Source organism: Salarias fasciatus, chromosome 2 (genome assembly GCF_902148845.1).
Source record: "Salarias fasciatus chromosome 2, fSalaFa1.1, whole genome shotgun sequence".
Taxonomy (NCBI): Eukaryota; Metazoa; Chordata; class Actinopteri; order Blenniiformes; family Blenniidae; genus Salarias; species Salarias fasciatus.
Window position 1 is genome coordinate 33,250,973 of NC_043746.1, and position 19,696 is coordinate 33,270,668.

At 48.8% G+C, this 19,696-nt stretch overlaps 1 protein-coding gene, 1 long non-coding RNA gene and 1 pseudogene across 2 annotated transcripts; 1 reads left to right on the forward strand and 2 right to left on the reverse strand.

Annotated features, from left to right (window-relative positions):
- Positions 1–212: 212 nt before the first annotated feature.
- Positions 213–2,324, reverse strand: LOC115398407 (putative nuclease HARBI1). The gene is made up of 2 exons (XM_030105150.1): positions 2,185–2,324; positions 213–1,608 (listed from the first exon to the last, which is right to left on the reverse strand). The coding sequence occupies exons 1-2, from the start codon at positions 2,305–2,307 to the stop codon at positions 580–582; spliced, it is 1,152 nt and encodes a 383-aa protein (XP_029961010.1). The 5' UTR covers positions 2,308–2,324; the 3' UTR covers positions 213–579.
- A 6,288-nt stretch (positions 2,325–8,612) lies between these two features.
- On the forward strand, positions 8,613–10,033 carry LOC115398434 (uncharacterized). The gene is made up of 3 exons (XR_003932571.1): positions 8,613–8,734; positions 9,704–9,837; positions 9,925–10,033. It is a non-coding gene; the product is annotated as an uncharacterized LOC115398434 (long non-coding RNA).
- A 4,202-nt stretch (positions 10,034–14,235) lies between these two features.
- On the reverse strand, positions 14,236–15,582 carry LOC115397100 (RNA polymerase-associated protein RTF1 homolog pseudogene; annotated as a pseudogene).
- Positions 15,583–19,696: the final 4,114 nt, after the last annotated feature.

Genomic DNA, 19,696 nt, shown 5'->3' on the forward strand with positions numbered 1-19,696 from the left:
ACTTTTCTTGTCTTGTGTGCAATATCTTTGTTTAAAATAGTTGTTTAAAAGTTGCTGCAGTTTGTGTTCAATAAATCCGGTTTTGTTTAAAGAACTTAGTTGTAATTCTTTTTCTGCTGTGATACAAAAATACAAGTGCATCAAAGATGATTTTAATGTTTTTTCTTCCACACTCCAGGGCTCAGATAATCCTGCACAAAAAAATAATTTTGTACAAATCATATTTATTTTAAACCAGTTTTCAGAGGTCAGTGGTGACAACCATAAAAAGAAAAAGTTCAACTTTTCATTTTTACATATTTACAGGCCATTAACTGACAGTAACCAGTGACTGACAATATGACGATTCAGCTAATATTAAGGAGCTATGAAGGTAAAGCCATAGTTGTATTCTGAATCAAGTATGAGTTAGAAAAATAAACAGCCCTTCTTTTTCCACAGATTTTCTCATTGTTCTCATTTCATGACTGATCTTGTTGTACAGTATATAATTTGTGAAACAAGTTTTATTAACGACATTTTGAAAAATATTTTAACCACACAAGAACAAAACTATTTACAGATGTCAACGCTCTCAGCCTAATGAGCTTCCTGGATGAGCAGAGCAGCAAGTCTGTCTCTTGTGGCACTCCCAGACCTCTCGTCGTGGGCAAGGCCCTCACGTGGAGCTTGTGGGTCAAAGATGTCCTGGGCAACATCTGCATCTGGCTCCAGCAGGTCACCATTGTCCAAGCACACATTGTGCAGAAAAGCACATGTTGCGATCACTAGTGGAGCAAAGGCTGGCCTAACCTCCAAAGCCTTGAAAAGGGTAGACCGCCACCTTGTCTTCATTATTCCGAATGATCTTTCAACTACTGAGCGAGCCCTCGAATGACGAAAGTTGAAACGTCCCTGCACTGCACCGATGACAGGCTCCTTGTATGGTGTGATGACAGCTATTGGACTGTCCAGACAAGGATAGCCACCATCACCAAGCAGGAAGTATCCTGTGGGAGGATACTGTCCAGCCAGGTAAAATGGACTGTTCTTCAAAATACGGGTGTCATGGACTGACCCTGGGTAGCCCACAAAAATGTCCAGGAACCGTCCCTCAGCGTCACAAATGGCCTGCATATTGATGGAATAGAATCCCTTGTAGTTCAGGTAGTCCAGTCTGTGAAGTTGTGGTGGTTTAATACGAATGTGGCAGCCATCTATTGCACCCACAGCGTTGTTGAAGACCTGGTGTCCTGCAAGTAAACCAAATCCTTCTCCAACTGCATCCAGATCTTCTGCCCTTGGGAAGTGGATTACTTTTTTCAGGTTGTTCTGTATGTGTCGTGCCACTTTGTTGACAATCCGATGGACAGTAGATCGGGGCACACTGAAGACAGATGAGACAACACGGTAGGACAGTCCATGAGCGAGCCAATAGACATAGATCAGGACCTCCAGTTGACTGCCCCAGCCATGATCTTCCACGTCCCTCTTTAGCAGCCTCTGCAAACCCTGCATTGCTCTCCTACTCAGGCGAAACTCTTGCCTCAGTTCAGCTTCCGCATTGAACCACAAACGCAATATAGGGACGTTGTAGTTCAGCCTGCAGTAGGCCACAGGACGACCACTCTGGAAAACAAAAAGGTTGATCGGTTTTACTGAACAGGACTTGGAATTTGTTACAAAATCAAAGGATATGGGCACAAATACACCAATATCATGATGCATGCACATGTGCTAATGAGTTTTGTTGTTGTAGTGTGTTATATTGAAAAGTGTAAAATTTTTCTCCCCCTCATGTACGTGGAGTGGACAATATATTACAAACCATTTTTCAATATAATGCAGCCCAGTACAAAATAAGTTCGCTCAGCCTGATATGTTTGTGCTGCACAGTTGATTTCTGAGCATTTATTTGTCAGACCGTCATCGCGGTCATATTGCAGCTGTTGTCACTGAAGTTATTACAATGTTTCCATTTCGTGACATCCGTCGCTGTGCTACTGTTACTAATCGCACACTGATTATAACGTTTTGTAAAGTTTTTCTCCAGGGGCCAGTTTTTCGCCAGATCCCAAATTAATCTCCGTGGTTTAATACATTTTCTAGTTAGATTCTGCATAACTTATTAGTGCTGGGCCACACCATTGTTGCCGCCAACGGCTATTAACGGCGCCGTTATGTGAACACATTAACGTTACATACCTCCAAATAATTCACAAGTGCCAACAGTCGTCGATATTGGCGTCTTCTCCGTGTGATTCTTCTTTCATTCATCAACCGAAGCATGATGAATGACAACAACCCAATCGCAGCCGCCAGCTCCATGTTGCTCCTCTTCTGCTTTCTGCTCTCGTTTCCTGATATGGTGTGACGTATGCGCAAATGTAACTCCGCACTCGCTCACGTGCCCGAACGTGAATTACGCAGTGACGTAGCAAGTGTTGTCCCAATCCCTAGGGACGATCACAAAGCACTACCCCTTATGGCTTCACTTCTAGGGTTAGTGGTAGTGGATGAGGGCTAGGGGTAGTGAGTGAGGGCTAGTGGTAGAAAGTAGGGGGTGTATTGGGATTCACCCTTAAACTCCTCCACCTGGGCTAGGGTCTCTCCACCTACCTGGAGAGGGCAAGCCACCTTGTTCCGGTTGAGGACCATGGCCTCGGATTTGGAGGTGCTGATCCTCATTCCTGTCGCTTCACACTCGGCTGCGAACCGCCCCAGTGCATGCTGTAGGTCCTGGTTCGATGAAGCCAACAGGACAACATCATCTGCAAAAAGCAGAGATGAAATCCTGTGGTCCCCGAACCGGACCCCGTCCGGCCCCTGGCTGCACCTAGAAATTCTGTCCATAAAAATGATGAACAGAACCGGTGACAAAGGGCAGCCCTGCCGGAGTCCAACATGCACCGGGAACAGGTCCGACTTACTGCCGGCAATGCGGACCACACTCCTGCTCCGGTCATACAGAGAACGGACGGCCCCTTAACAGGGGGCCCCGGACTCCGTATTCCCGGAGCACCCCCCACAAGACGCCACGAGGGACGCGGTCGAACGCCTTCTCCAAATCCACAAAACACATGTGGACTGGTTGGGCAAACTCCCACGACCCCTCGAGCACCCTGTGGAGGGTGTAGAGCTGGTCCACTGTTCCACGACCAGGACGAAAACCGCATTGTTCCTCCTGAATCCGAGGTTCGACTATCGGTCGGATCCTCCTCTCCAGTACCCTGGAATAGACTTTCCCGGGGAGGCTGAGGAGTGTGATCCCCCTATAGTTGGAGCACACCCTCCGGTCCCCCTTTTTAAACAGGGGGACCACCACCCCGGTCTGCCAGTCCAGAGGCACCGTCCCCGACTGCCACGCAATGTTGCAGAGACGTGTCAACCAAGACAGTCCCTGCACATCCAGAGACTTGAGGTACTCAGGGCGAATCTCGTCCACCCCCGGTGCCTTGCCACCGAGGAGCTTACCGACCACCTCGGTGACTTCGGCTTGGGTGATGGACGAGTCCACCTCTGAGACCTCAGCCTCTGCTTCCTCCACGGAAGACGTGGCGACGGGATTGAGGAGGTCCTCGAAGTATTCCTTCCACCGTCCTATGATATCCCCAGTTGAGGTCAGCAACTCCCCACCTCCACTGTAAACAGTGTTGGCAGAGACCTGCTTTCCCCTCCTGAGGCGCCGGACAGTTTGCCAGAATTTCTTCGAGGCCGACCGATAGTCTTCCTCCATGGCCTCTCCGAACTCCTCCCAGATCCGAGTTTTTGCCTCCACAACCACTCGGGCTGCGGTTCGCTTGGCCTGCCGGTACCTGTCAGCTGCTTCTGGAGTCCCGTGAGCCAACATGGCTCGGTAGGACTCCTTCTTCAGCTTGACGGCAGCCCTTACTTCCGGTGTCCACCACCGGGTTCGGAGGTTGCCGCCACGACAGGCACCAGAGATCTTACGACCACAGCTCCGGGCAGCTGCTTCGACAATGGAGGTGGAGAACATGGTCCACTCGGACTCAATGTCTCCAACCTCCCTCGGGACATGAGAGAAGCTCTCCCGGAGGTGGGAGTTAAAAACCATGCTGACAGAGGGTTCCACCAGACGTTCCCAACAGACCCTCACAATACGTTTGGGTCTGCCAAGTCTGTCCGGTTTTCTCCTCCGCCAGCGAATCCAACTCACCACCAGGTGGTGATCGGTCGACAGCTCTGCTCCTCTCTTCACCCGAGTGTCCAACACACGAGGCCGAAGGTCAGATGACACGACAACAAAGTCGATCATCGACCTCCGACCTAGGGTGTCCTGGTGCCAAGTGCACTTATGGACACCCCTGTGCTCGAACATGGTGTTTGTTCTGGACAAACTGTGACTAGCACAGAAGTCCAATAACAGAACACCACTCGGGTTCAGATCAGAGAGGCCATGCGATCCAATCACCCCCTTCCAGGTCTCACTGTCGCTGCCCACGTGGGCGTTGAAGTCCCCCAGCAGAACAATGGAGTCCCCAGTCGGGGGCACTGTCCAGCACCCCTCCCAGGGACTCCAAGAAGGCCGGGTACTCTGCACTGCTGTTCGGCCCATAAGCCGAAACAACAGTGAGGCACCTATCCCCGACCCGAAGGCGCAGGGATGCGACCCTCTCGTTCACTGGGGTGAACTCCAACACATGGCGGCGGAGCTGCGGGGCTATAAGCAAACCCACACCAGCCCGCCGCCTCTCACCGCGGGCAACGCCAGAGAAGTGGAGAGTCCAGCCCTTCTCGAGAGGTTGGGTTCCAGAGCCCAGGCTATGTGTGGAGGTGAGCCCGACTATATCTAGCCGGTATCTCTCAACCTCCCTTACAAGCTCAGGCTCCTTCCCCCCCAATGAGGTGACATTCCATGTCCCGAGAGCTAGTCTCTGTGTCTGACGATCGGGTCGCCGGGCACCCTGCCGTCGGCTGCCACCCAATCCACATTGCACCCGGCCCCTACGATTCCCTCGGCGGGTGGTGGGTCCACCAGAGGGTCGGCCCACGTCGCCCCTTCGGGCTGAGCCCGGCCGGGCCCCGATAGCACTCCTCTCCCATTAATTGAAGGAATCTCAAATCCTCCATTGATGGTGCAAGTTGGTGGTCATTTGCTGACTGATGGAAGACTGAATGACCCAAACTCTCTCCAGCATCTGTCAACAAGCGATGCGTGATGAGGTTCTTGCTGGCGGGAGGACAGGTGAAGTTCTCTTTTACTTGAACCTTGCTGGTGCACGGGTCTAAATAAGTTGGACGTCCATTTTCAAGAATGGAGGTCTTGAAGGCATTGACTTGAGATGGCCTGTGTGCACCCCCGAGACACACATCACCAACGATGACCCACCCTAAGTCAAGCCTTTGAGCAAAGGGGGCATCGTGTGGACCATTAATCTGCTCCCGTACCTTATGCACTCGCAGTATATCTCTCCCCAACAGGAGAAGAATGCCGGCCTCTGGATCGAGGGGTGGGATCTGTCCAGCAATGCGTTTCAGGTGACTGTGGTGAAGAGCTGCATTTGAGGTTGGGATCTCAGTGCGGTTGTTTGGAACTTGATTGCATTCCAGAAGTTTTGGAAGTGGAAGACTGATCTTCTCATCCACTGACTCGATCATGAACCCGCAGGCTCTTCTGCCAGCCGTCTGCTTCAGTCCCGCACACGTCTTCAGAGTGTAAGGTTGAGAATCTCCTGTGATGTTGAAGAGCTTGAAGAATTCGGACCGAGCCAAGGACCTATTGCTTTGGTCATCTAGTATGGCATACATCCGTTTCAATTCTTCACGATGTCCATTGGGGAACACATTAACAAGGCATATTTTTGAGCATGCTCTTTTGCTCACTCCATCTCCACATACTTTGGTGCACTTGGACGTAACCTTGTCATCATCAGGTTCGTCAGACTCCCCGCCATGCTCTGAGATGGGAGGATCTGACCTTGTCTTCGAAGGAGGTGGACCTGGGTGGAGTGCTGAAACATGGTGGGTGCTTTCACATTCTTTGCACTGTATTTCCGCTTGGCAGTCCTTGGCAAGGTGACTTGTGGAGGAGCAGCACCGGAAACATATAGAACACTCCTTCAAAAACTGTTTGCGGTCTTCGTAACTTTTTTCTCTAAATGCCCTGCACTTCTTTAGAGGATGTGGCTTGTCATGGATAGGGCAATGTTTAGTGAGGCACACATATTTTTCCGGATCTCCTTTTCCTTTATTCTGAGCAGATCCAATTTGGGTCTTGTGGACTGCTACAGGTGTCCAAACAGCTTTTCCTTGCTTCTCTCTTTTTGCGGGCGCTGATTGGGAGAACGTGGTGTTGAAGCTGGGGTCCGTTCTTATCCTAGCCTCCATGCAGACAAAGTCCACAAAGACACAAAAGGGTGGAAATGCAACCTTGTGTTCAAACTTATATTTTGACCCCACCGATGGCCATTTCTCCTGGATGCCAAATGGGAGTTTCTCTGTGATGGGGCAGACACCTCTGGAAGTGTCTAGGTACGAAAGTCCAGGTAGGTTACCATCCAGTTTTGCAGCCTCCACCTCCATTAACAAGTCCGCCAGCTCTGTGAGCTTATGAGGGTCTTTGTATGACACCTTCGGAAAATTCTCTAATCTAGTGAAGAGACTTTGTTTGATGGCCTCAGGTGAGCCATAGGTTACCTCAAGCCTTTCCCATACCATCTTTAGGCCTCTCGATGGATCTTTTATATTAACAGTCTTTAACCGGCGTGCATGCTCAGAAGATTGTTTCCCAAGCCAGTTAATGAGTAAATCCAGTTCTTCTCCCAGCGAGAGGTCTAGTCCAGCAATGGCACTCTGGAAGGACGATTTCCATCCCCAATAGCTTTCTGGTTTGTCGTTGAAGACACTTAACCCGGTTGTCAGCAGCTGGGAACGGGCCATATATTTAGCGAGCTCCAGAGTGGTGGTTTGGGTGGGCACAAGAGGACTGTTGTGGGATTGGCAGGTGGTGGACGGCAGCCCATGAGGTTCCTGTTGGCAGTCTCCATGCTGGTGAGGCTGCTGAGGTTGTTGAAGACATGGCCTTGGGGCTTCAAACTGGGAACCGTTTCTCACATACTGGATACCATACTGCAGCTGTTGTGGAGTGGCTGGCTGCAGAAGGAGGTATCCACCTGGGGTCTGGCATTGTTGACTGTACTGACCAGCATCAGGAATGACAGGTGGTTCAACGGTGACTGGAAGTGGTGTGAAAGTCATGGTTTTGTAATCCTGGGGCGGGGTGGATGGCTGGTGGACAGATTTGACACTGGCTTGGTCTTTCACGTAGTCTGCTGTGCGCTGAAGTCTTTGTTGGAGAGGGACAGGTGAAGAACTTTTCTGTGACTCACAATCTGCTTCCAATAAGCCTGCCTCTAGTATATCAGCCTCAGCTTGAGCAGCATTCATTTCTTTTTCCTCCTGCATTGCTTCGAGAGTGGCTTGAAGGCGAGTAGCTTCAACATTTAGGGTGGCTTGAGCAACTTTCAGTTCAATTTCTTTACTTGCAAAGGCAGCCCTGGCTTGAGCAGCTTGTGCTTTAGCTCTTGCTTGTAGGGCCACCAGGCTGGCGCTGGAGACTGAAATTAGCTTTGATCTGCCTGATCTTGATGACTTGGACTGTCTATCATCATGCCGTCTTCTCCGCCGGCCCGCTTCGAGCAACTAACCGGTGAGCACTCGGAAAGGGCCCCATGCGGGCGATTTTCGACACGTTGTCGTTGCAGCGTCTAGCGTAGCGCCTTAAATTTGTCATTGAAATTGACTGATGTCAGCCGTTCCTCGGGACCCCCTTCAGCTCGGGGCCCCAGCCAGTAGCGGCGCCTCTGGCTGGAGAGAAGCAGCTGCTGCTCATTCCGCCTCGGATTTAAACAAACTAACTAACAAACAAACAAACAACAATTCTCGGCAGTGTGGTGGTGATACAGGATTTCACCCCAACAGGGTCCGTGGGTTTTCATGACCCACCAACCCTACGTAAATGACGCCTCTGCTGTGGATCCTCTGTTAATCAGTTCATCAGGTTTTAATTAGTTGAGAGTAACTACACTTTTGGTATGCAGTTGTACAGTTACTGTTCTCATATTGTTTCAACACCTCATTTGACAGGTATTCTGAATGTAATTCATCTGGGAAAAGAGAGAAAACAAACAAAAATAAAATTAAAGATGAATCTGAATGTTTGTACCATTATTAGTTAAATTTTTGCTGATATCGTGATAATATCGTTATCGTGATATTTTTTGCCCATGATAATCGTGAAGAGAAAATTTGATATCGTGACAGCCCTAATTTGTAATTCTATTTAATAGATGCAGAAATATAGATGATCACATAGTCCGATAAAGAACTGGACATAGTGATTTATAAACAACTGAATATCTATATTTGAATATATATTTTCAAAAAACAATAAGAAATGTGAAAGGCTGTGGTAAAGGAGTGCTAAAGCAGGAAGCATGTGTCACATTATATTTCAACTGCTCAGCTGTGAAAAACCTGCAAAGTCGGAAGATTGAAAAATCCAGATTACAACCCATTAAGACACCCTGAGAAAGTAGCTGCTGAACTTCGGCTGGTTGTGATTACTGTGTGTGTGTGTGTGTGTGTGTGTGTGTGTGTGTGTGTGTGTGTCAGTGGACAGGTACTGCCCCTGCGACGCTCTCGGGGATGTGTGTGACATTAACTGCTGCTGTGACAGAGACTGCAGCAGTGAGGACGTGTCTCTGTTCAGCAGCTGCTCGGTCCAGACCGTCAGGTCAGTGAACGTCTCAGCTCCAGGCAGGCTGGGAGGCATACCTTAAGGTGTGCAAATGAAGGCGAGCAGCCGCTGTGGTGCATCTTATTGGGTATCTTGATTAAATCTCAAAGTAACTGGAGGAAAAAACACACTGAGTAATGAAATTGTATTGTTAATACATTCTCTGTGAGTTTCTCCTGTTTAAAGGTGCTGTAGGCAGGATTCCGCATCTCCGCCATCTTGCTTAGGGTTACCGAAGGAAGATAGTGATTTGAAACCCAGCACAGCCAATCCTGTCCTGTTTTCTCTGACATCACGCCCTTACGCAAGTTAAGCCCCTCCCACAAGAATGTGCGATGAACGCCCCTCGACCAATCACGGTTAGAGCCTCATGGGCTCTTCTGATTGGTCAACGATACCTGAAGCTGTCGAGATTCCTTTTCAGCTCAGAACAGAGACAGATGGAAATGCTGCGCCCTCACGGTAGTGCAATTATGCTACACTCCTAAAGGATTATCAATGGATACTCTAACATTTAATCCAAAGAAAACACAGAAAAATTAGCATTGACTAGCAAAATCCTGCCTACAGCAGCTTTAATGTAGAGTAGAAAGTTACTTTATTGATCCCTGACTGGGGAATTCAGGGTTACAGCAGCCTCAGAAAAAAACCAAAATAAGTATGAAATATCAAATCAGACCGTCCCAGATCATGAGTAACTGTTGGTTTGACTACATTAAGTGTTAGTTGGATGTACAGACTGAAGGAGTACGTCTCATGATGGGACTGGCTCTGAAGAGGTGTTCACTGTGTGTTTAGAAATCTCAGGAAATGGAGAAAGGAGGAAGAGGTCAGAGTCACTGCTGTCATGATGGAATAGTGTCTCATCATCCACATACGTGCATCTCAGCAGTCGGTCTTCTGGTTTATTGAGTGTTGGTTTGTCTGACTGGACATGCGGTCTGAGCGGCTGTCCTCCCTTTGCAGCGGCAGCCGGCAGCTGTGCAGCCGAGACGTGGCGTCCTACTCCCTGAGGAGCACCGAGGAGGGATACTCCGAGCTGCAGGCGTCCGTCCGACAGCAGAGCAGCAGTGACGCTCTGTGTGTCCAGTCGCAGAACCGTGAGTGTCTCAGAAAGGCAGTCCGTCGAAACCGGGACGACGAGTCCGATGAGAGGGATGTAAAGCTGCTGCGTGTCTCGTCCTCAGGCTTCGACGGGTTGTCCCACTCCTCACTGGCTATTCCCACCGACAGAAGCTTTGAGGGGCTCTTCCAGCAGTTCACCAGCTTCATGTTTGGCTCAGAGAGCAGCGATCAGGAGTCCCAGGCTTCCCCGGGATACCATGCCAGTCACCTGCTCACCTCGTCCTCCTGCAGGCTCCGAGGTGGACGCCACTCCTCCTGTCAGTGTTACCTCTGCTGATCACAGATCAGCAGTGTCGATCAGATGGGGCCATTGATGAGTTTTATCATAGGAAGTAATGGACGTTTCTTGAACTGTCCGTGTCCAGACATCTTCTCTCCAGTCCCTCATGTTCCTCACTCCCACAGCTCGTCCAGGTTCCTCCCTGCTGTGGACACTTCTCTCTGCTCTGAAGCAGCTTCCTGCGTCAGACAGTAATAATAATAATAATAATAATAATAAATTTTATTTGTAATGCGCTTTACATTTCAAAAGAAATCTCAAAGTGCTACAAAACAAGATTAAAAACAATTCTCAGGCAGAAATACAAAGATCAGAAAAAAAAAAAAAAAAAAAAAAAAAGTTAAACATAACATATTAAACATATTGAAACTTCAAGTCAAGACCAAGATGGAGAAGACAATGGATCTAATAGGCCTTTTGAAACAATAAAGTCTTTAGGCCTTTTTTAAAGGTTTCCACACTTAGTGGGGCCCTCAGTGTCTCAGGGAGAGCATTCCACAGCCGAGGGGCCACTGCCTGGAAGGCCCTGTCTCCCATGGTGGAGAGTTTAGTCCTGGGTTGTTGGAGGCAGTAGGTGGAAGAGGAGGAGGAGCGGAGACTTCGTGTGGCGGTATGGGGTGTAAGTAGTTCGCGACGGTAGGACGGGGCAGTTCCATGTAGGCACTGGTGAGTGAGGAGGCAGACTTTGTAGTGGATTCTGTATTTGATTGGCAGCCAGTGGAGAGTTTTGAGTATCGGTGTGATATGATCGAATTTGCGCCTCCTCGTCAAGATCCGGGCAGCACAGTTCTGAATGTGCTGCAGCTTTTGCAGATTCTTGCCAGGGATCCCGACGAGGAGGGCATTGCAGTAATCCAGCCTGGAGGAGATGAAGGCATGGACCAGCCTCTCAGCGTCTGGTTGGGAGAGGGAGGGGCGGAGTTTGGCGATGTTTTTGAGGTGGAAGAAAGAGATTTTACAGAGGTGGTTTATGTGGGTTTCAAGAGTGAGCTGAGGGTCAAAGATGACTCCAAGATTTTTAACAGAGGATGACAGGGAAATGTTATGACCAAAAATGGGAATACTGCTGAGGGGGAGGGACCGAGTTTGATGTGTGGTACCAACCAAGATGGCTTCTGTTTTGTTGCTGTTTAATTGAAGAAAGTTTTCAGACATCCATGCCCTTATCTCCTCCAGGCAAACACAGAGTGCTGGTGGTAGAGCTGAGGGGAGTGCGGTGTCCATTTTTATGTATAACTGAGTGTCGTCAGCATAGCAGTGAAATGAGACATTGTGTTTTTGAATGATATGACCAAGGGGAAGCATGTATATGGAAAAGAGGGTTGGACCGAGAACTGAACCTTGTGGTACACCACAGCTTACCGAATGGGGGAAAGACTTGGATTTGCCGAGTTGCACATATTCTATTCTGTCCGTGAGGTAGGATTGGAACCATTTGAAAGTGGTTCCAGTGATACCAATCACTGATTGGAGGCGATGGAGCAGAATGGTGTGATCGACGGTATCGAAGGCAGCTGACAAGTCCAGTAACAGGAGGAGGGATGGTGAGCCCTGGTCCGCAGCCATGAGTAGATCGTTCATGACGCGGACCAGAGCTGTCTCTGTGCTGTGTGCAGATCGGAAACAAGATTGAAATTTTTCATATAAGTGATGGTTATGAAGATGGGAATGTAGTTGGGCTGCAACCACCTTTTCTAGTACCTTGGAGAGGAAAGGTAAATTTGAAATAGGCCTGTAGTGAGCAAGGATTTCGGGGTCAAGAGAGGGCTTTTTCAGATGGGGGCGGATGACTGCTGTTTTGAGAGCTGGAGGGACCTGACCGGACTGGAGAGACTGGTTAATGATTTCTGTGATTAGTGGACTAATGGCCGCAATGTTGGATTTCAGTAGGGAGGTAGGCAAGGGGTCCAGAGGGCATGTGGAGGGTTTCATGTTTTTTATGATCCTCTCCAACTCTGAATGAGTGATGTTTGAGAAAATGGCGAATGAGTGTAGTGGCATAGGGAGAGTGGTATCAGAGAGGGGTGAGGCTGTAGTAGGGATGTTAGACCGGATTGAGGCTACCTTATTGGTGAAGAAGTCCATGAATCTGTTGCACTGATCGGTGCTGACATCGGTGTGTGTGTGAGAGGGAGGTTTGATCAGTGAATTGATTGTTGAGAACAACTGTTTAGAGTTACTGGTGCTGTTTGAGATTTTATAGTGACATCTAGTGGCCACAGAGGGTGTATCTAACGAACTAACGAACTCATAATTAGTGATTAGTTAGTTAGCAGAAGCTGACCAGCCAGCCAGACAACTAAACAGTGCAATTTAAGGTATGCAAAGTAGTTTTTAGTGTAGAAAAATAAAATCATTATAAAGTGTTTTATTGAGTGCAGAATACATTTACTACAAGGTGGAAACATTCCCAGAAGCGCCAGAGTTGACAGTGCTGAGTGTGTGCTGAGTGTGTGTTGAGTGTGTGTTGACAGTGCTGAGTGTGTGTTCCAGCTGGGGGACGTGATGCTGACAGCAGGCCAGAGTGGACAGACGGGTGTGTTTCTCCTGCCGGCTCCTGGTCTCACTGCTCACTGTGTGGACAGCAGTCCTGCAGGTAACGGGGGTCCAGGGTCCAGGGTCCAGGGTTCTCTTCCTGTTCCGTGGAGGACAGTTGTTTCTGTTTTAAACGGTTTAAGCTGTGTTCGGCTTTGCTTTGTTCTGCGTTTCCAGCTGTGAAGCAGATCATGCAGTGAAGCCGGCCAGCCTGGTTCATTCGTCCTCAGTCCTTTGGATCCAGCTGTTATTAAAGTTCTGTCCTCGCCGCTGGGACTAGCCTCTGGCTGTCAGCCATCCTTGCTTTGTATTTAACATGCTTTATGGCAGCCGCTGTGGCGTGACTTCCTGTTTTATTAGAAAGTGCTCCGGCTGCTCAGACACCTGCAGGCCGTCCAGACCTGGTCCAAAGTGCAGCTCATATAAAAGAGAAGCCAGACTGAGTGACGGCCTCAGAGCCGCTCACACATCCAGGACTCCTAAAGGCAAAGTGAAGCGGAGCGGCTGGTCGTGACTGTTGTTGTTGTTGTTTGTGTCCACAGCGTTCCTGAAGGACCAGAGCAGCGTCTGCTCCCGGCGGCTGGTCCTGGATCAGGACTGCGGCTCTCTGCCTGCTCTCAGCATGGACGCCTACACCAGCATCCGGCTGCTGGCTGTGAGTCCCGCGCTCAGGACCAGATGCTCTCTCAGTTTGATAACTTTAACCCGCAGCAACACACTCAGTCATTCAGCTACACAGAAGTACAAGGAATTCACTGAAAACTATTGTTTGGAATAAAAATAACATGAAATCATTAAATCTGCATGGTATGACGTTAGAAAACAGAACGACATGGAAATCATTCCAGCTTCAAGTTGAAAACAAGATGTGAAATGTTGAAACTTTAGACTTTTATTGTATTTGAAGCGTCGTCATCAATGTTTTGATGAAATCAGTCAGGAAAATAACAGCTCTGAGACTGGTTGGATACTTCACAGACAGATGTGTAAACGACAGAAGACTGAGTGTCTGTGCTTCCTGCTGTCAGGTTGTTCCTCTGGAGGTGTCGTCAGTCGTCCTGCGGTCTACAGACAACACCGAGACGGAGCTGAAGCTCAGCGCAGGACAGACCGTCAGGCCCTCTCTGACTGAGCCCACGCTCTGCGCTAATGTGGTGCTGAAGGTAACGCAGACCCCACAGACCCCTGATCACATGACGCCCTGATCACATGACGCAGACCCCCTGATCACATGACGCAGACCCCCTGATCACATGACGCAGACCCCACAGACCCCTGATCACATGACGCCCTGATCACATGACGCAGACCCCCTGATCACATGACGCAGACCCCCTGATCACATGACGCAGACCCCACAGACCCCTGATCACATGACGCAGACCCCCTGATCACATGACGCCCTGATCACATGACGCCCTGAACATGTATGAACCTCCCAGAGTGACGGGTGGAGGTCAGATGTCTCTTGATAGATGGGTGTAGTTTTGTGTGTCGGACCGAGCAGAGCGAGCAGAATAAAGTCACAGCTCATTTCCATATGATTCCGCTGGCCGCATCACATCAGCCCCCGCCTCTTCTTGTAGTCCTCCAGGCTGAAGGACCTGCGGGGGGCGCCGCCGCTCACAGGCAGTGGGTTGGAGCTCACAGGCAGCGACTGTGCTCCTGCTGTGGGAACTTGTAGATCGATGCTGAGATCAAAATCATGAGCTTGAAGCCAGTCTTCTGAGAGCTGAGTGGCTGGCGTCTTCTCCTCTGCGTTGGAAGGATCTGCTGCTGCCGAATTGCTCCGGTACTTCTGGTCGAGCTGAGCGAGGATCGCTCCTCGGGCCAACGGATCTCTGGTGTTTGACATCAGGGTGGGCTGGCACTTCCTCCGCGCGAAAGGACTGTATCCTTCAGCCACCAGGGCTTTCTGAGACGCAGTAAGATTCCAGCTTCTGTTCCTCTGGTTGATGGAGCTGATGTAGGAGATGCTCTGAGTCCGTTTTCTGTCCAGAGCAGCTGCCCTGTCCTCCAGCTCCTCCAGCTCCTTCTGGATGGCCTTCACTCGACCACCATCTCTTCGCTCCTCTGCCACGGCCTTGTCTTTGAGCAGCTGCGTCTTCTTCATGGCGTAATTTGGGGGACCTTTTCGGAACTTGTCTTTTTCTCTGACGATGTCGTCAATGTCTTTGTCGTTAAGCTGGTAGTTGATGGCGTCTTGGATGGACTGCTCCTTCTTGGAGATTTCATCTAGTGTTGGCACCTGCAGGCCAGCACCTGCCATGGCTTCTTTCCACTTTGTGAATTCACCTCCTGTGAACTCCTGATTTGAAACAAACTCCAGCCTGAACACCTGAGCGTCGCCACCGTGCCGTAGGAGTAATCCCTTGTTTGTTCGCGTCGATCCAAGCTGGTAAACCTTCGCCGTTTCTACCACGTCCACAACTTGAGCAACCCTATAAACTGGTCGACTGCTGCTGTTCCCGACCGCTATCCTGACGAAGCAGCCGGTCACGGTGCGAGAGAAGAAAGGCATGTGGCACCAGCGCTCCAGCTTGTGTCTGGACAGGCGGATCTTGTTGAGCTCATCCGGTAGAGAAACAGGCTGAGACTTTGGAGGAGTTTCCTCTTCTTTGTCACTGTCGCACAACGAGCTGTGATCGCTCTGGACCGATGACTTGCTAACCTGCAGAGGCCGACGTTTGGCCCGCAGCCAGACTGTCCTTGACTGTTCTTGGTTGCTCTTGGTCTTCTTCGATCCGTTCGCTGAGCCTGTGGGTGCTGCTGCTCGGCTGACCGGCTCTTTCTGCTCACCAGAGTCAACTCTCTTCCTCTTTGCCGGAGGCATCGACTCGCTGGCTCTGTCTTCAGAGTCGGAGTCGATACTGACTCCACCTTTCCGCTTCTTTCCATTCTCCATGGGTCGCTCAGCTAACCATGGTGGCAGCTCTTGTGGCGGCTGATGGAGGCTTGTTCCTCCTGCTAGCAAGCTACTTGGCTCTGCACTCATGTCTGCAAAAGAAAGAAATACCAGTGAGTTTGAACATAGGAAGATCTGCCAACATTTGTCTCTGGTTTCTAAAACTTCTGCAGGTAATTTGATTAAAGCTCAGTAAACTCAAAGCTCTAAAGAAAAGATGGACTCTTACTGAAACTGCGTCCGTTGTTTCTCCGCTCTGTCTGTCTCGTCATGTCCGTGTCTCTCGTCCGCGCTGCTCAAAAATCGAATGTCAAACCTGTGACTTGAGCTGGCCTGTCTGAACTGATGACATCACTCTCTTGTGATGACATCACACAGTCCCAGTGGAACACACTTGTTGTCATGGAGACGGCTCCCGGGTGCAGAGCTCAGTCTGTGTGTAGAACGAGGTTCTAAACTGTGCGTTAAGAAGGAACTTCAGAAAGTGTGTCAGATCAAACAAATGGAGAATGACTGGACTGACTGGAGCGTTTCTCTGGGAAAAGAGAAAGAGTGTCCGATCACTCCACAGGGAGTGATCGGACACTACGTTTTGGGTTCCAGCGTTCTCTAGCCACGATTCAGGCCTGCAAGTTTTTTTTTTTTTTTTAATTAATTAACGAATTTAAAAAGGGGGGTGCCGGCTTTATTTTGGTAAAATATTTGAAGACTGTGAAACTGAGACACTGATTGTGTGAAATATTGTATTTGCTGAAGAAAAAGATTGCTTTTTGAACTGTTTACCTTTGTGTTAACTTTCCCACTACAAGGGTACTCATAGCACCTGTTTTAACATAGTCTGTCTTTGTTCACAATTATTTTATTTCATTAAATTGGAAATTTGCTATTTTGATTAAAAGGTTTCTGTTGTGTTTCAAAGAAAAAGTCCCATTCATCCAGTTAATTGTATTGTCCTTAGTAACTGCTTTGGTCCCAGTTTTAAGTTAAAGGCGTTTTATTGACCTAATGATCTCATCCAAAATATCACACCATATATGAGAGTTTAACAGAAATGAACCAAGGGCCCTTTCTCAAGAAGTAGGATTGGAGGGGCTTCACAGTTATTGATCCTTCCTGACCTCTCATCATCACGGCAAAAAAGAGGAACACCTGTCAGCAGGTTGAAACAAACCACTAAATATGATTTAGTCAAGACATGATGGGAAAACCCAACTAAAGGAGGAATTGTGCCTGGGATCAGGTAACCACCACGGTTCATTTAAAAGACATCTTGTGGTGCAAATAGGAAAATAAATAAATAAAGAACATCAATAAAAACCAAGCGGTCTCTGGTCCTCCTCCTGCTCCATCCATGAGGGGCGGCTGATGATATGAATCCACATCGACACATGAACTCTGTCACCAGATGTGTTTGGAAGCTTCAGACCTCGCCGGCTGCTTCTCCTGAGCTCTGTCCTGTGCAGCTTGATGCCGTTTCCAGCCGCTTTAACAGCAGACGGAGCTTCCTCTGCTCCCCGGAGGACACAGCGTCTGCAGGAAACAGGACGGGATTCTCAGGACCTCAGACCAGGGTTTGGAAAACCTCTCAATTCATGGATCTGCTGATGGCAGAGAGCTTTTAGCTACAAGCGAGGCGTCGTCGCTGTTTGAACACTGACAGCCAGACACGGTCCGGTGTCTGGGAGCCGCAGGCTGGACCACATCAAGTCCAGAGTCAGGACCAGGAGCAGGACCAGGACCAGGACCAGAACCAGGAGCCGAACCAAGTTCTCATTTCATCTGTTTTATTTCTTAATTTAGCAGGTGTTTTCCTATTTTACCAGCTTTCTTTTACTGTTATCAGCTGTTTAATCCAGATAGCCATGAGTCTAACCCACCACAAGACGACAAGGTGACCGAGTCCACATGCAGAATATGAGGAGTGTTAAAGATCAGCCTGATCATGACCTTTGACATTACTGTAGCAGGCATAGCCTATAAGAGGGCCAGTCAGAAATGTGATGGAGCATCGTATGTTCACATCAAGTTCCAGCATTTTCCCCCTGTGCTTATAGTAACAGTGTTTTCTTCATTAAACTGGGTTGTTAGCTCTGTGTCCATCCCGAGCCTAGAGAAGTGGACTGCACTGAGTCAGGCTCTGCCTTCAGACCTGTCCAGCTGGGTGTCCCTCCTGAAGACTACGCTCCTGCTGGTATTGCCCTGAAGGTCACTGAGGCATGAAAACCCCCTCACCACAATAAGGTGGCAATCCCTCAAGGGGGAAACTGAGAAATAAAAATAAAATATCCTTCATGTAGATTTTATCAACCACCAATATATCTGAACTGGATGGCCTAATTCTCGAATAAATTTTAATATAAAGTCAGACTTCACACACTATAATCAATATTTACAAAACTGAAAGGTAGTCTTATTAATAAAAAAAATTCTCAGTCTAATTTAGAAAACACAACTGATATTCAACAGAACATTTCATGTTTTCTTTCTTTTTCTTTTCTGGCTTTTCTTTGTTAGCAACCGAACAGTTCAAAAATGGCATTTGCTGGTTTGAAGACACCAAGCTCCTGCTCTAGAAACTTTCCTCTCAAAGAAGCGATGCCTCTTAATTGGACATAAAGGCCTGATGCCTCGGTGCACAGGTCGACTGCAGCATCACCGTCCTCTGTCATCTCAGGCAGGATTCTGGCTTGTCCATCGGATTTCAAGCAGCCTTTTCAGATTTGGTGCACCATATTTCTTGGACACATGGTGGTGCTGAAAAAAATTTGTAGAGTGAACTTGAGAGGTCAAAACAACTTTTTGCACATGGTTCACTCTGCATGGCATCACAACTACTTGGTGCAGTTGGTGGTTGTAGCAGTGGATGTATGGGATATATCTAGGAAGCTTCTTTTGGAGCAGAGCTTGTACACCACCTCTTACCCCAGTCACCACAGAAGCCCCATCATAACACTGGCTGAGTATGCTGTCAGCCCTGTAGCAGCATCAGGAAGGAGGGTCAATATCTCAGAGGTGATGTACCGTGGACGGTCAGTGAGGGAGTCCACGGTCCAGGCAGCTGGTCACCTGGGCTGGAGACGTGTGAAGAGGGGGAGGAGGGAGGGGGGCAGAGGGGGTGGGGTGAGAATCAAATCTGTTAAAGTAACAGTTTAATTCATCCGCCCAGCGCTGGTCTCCATCGCTGCCCCTCCGACACTCTGCCCAAGTCCAGAGACGTTCTTCAGCCCTCTCCAGTTCTGTAGAGTGATAACGTTCCTTCAGTCTACGGACTACTGGAGAGCAGCAGCAGAGACACGGTGATGAGAGGAGCCGCCGGCCAGCACCGAAACTGAAGAATGATGAAGCCCCACCTTCATTTACCACCAGCAGATCCCTTCCAGACGCCCAGCCAGTCCCAGACATCCTGAGACCAAGACAAGACCAAGACCGAGGCCAAGACCACAAAGAATTGGTCTCGAGAGCAAGACCAGTCTGGAGAACGACAAGTCCAGTTCAGAGTGAATGAAACAAAACCATGAGGCATAATGTGACTGGCCAGAACATTATGACCACAATGACGTTACCAGGTCTTTGAGCCCTGACTGTCCTGACACACCGAACGCCACGACACCCCCGAAGTTGTGCCGTGGCATCTGGCACCAGATCTCAGACTTGACTGATTTACCATTCTCCAGACAATAAAAGAACAACACTATAAGTACCTCAAATACAGAAAGACATCACCTGTTCTTTACCTCTCAAGCCTTCCTCTCTCAACCAACAGTTCATATTTTCACCTGAGTGTGTGTGTGTTCGTGTTCTTGTACATACCCAAAGGTAAGGACCAAAATTCATATTTCACCAACAGAGTGAGGACATTTTTGCAAAGTGAGGACATTTTTGCCGGTCCTCACTTTTCAAAAGGCCTTTTTTGGCCTTTTTGAGGGTTAAGACTTGGTTTTTGATTTAGGGTTACAATTGGGTTTAGGTTAGGTTTAGGGCATAGGTTCGGGTTAGGCATTTATTTTTGATGGTCAGGGTAAGGGGCTAGGAAATGCATTATGTCAATGAGTGTCCTCACAACGATTTAAGTACAAACGTGTGTGTGTGTGTGTGTGTGTGTGTGTGTGTGTGT

Coding starts and splice junctions, on each gene's coding strand:
- LOC115398407 (XM_030105150.1), bottom strand. CDS start 2,307: ATGGAGCTGGCGGCTGCGATTGGGTTGTTGTCATTCATCATGCTTCGG. Junction 1,609..2,184: donor CACTTGTGAATTATTTGGAG/GTATGTAACGTT, acceptor TTTGTTTTCCAG/AGTGGTCGTCCTGTGGCCTA.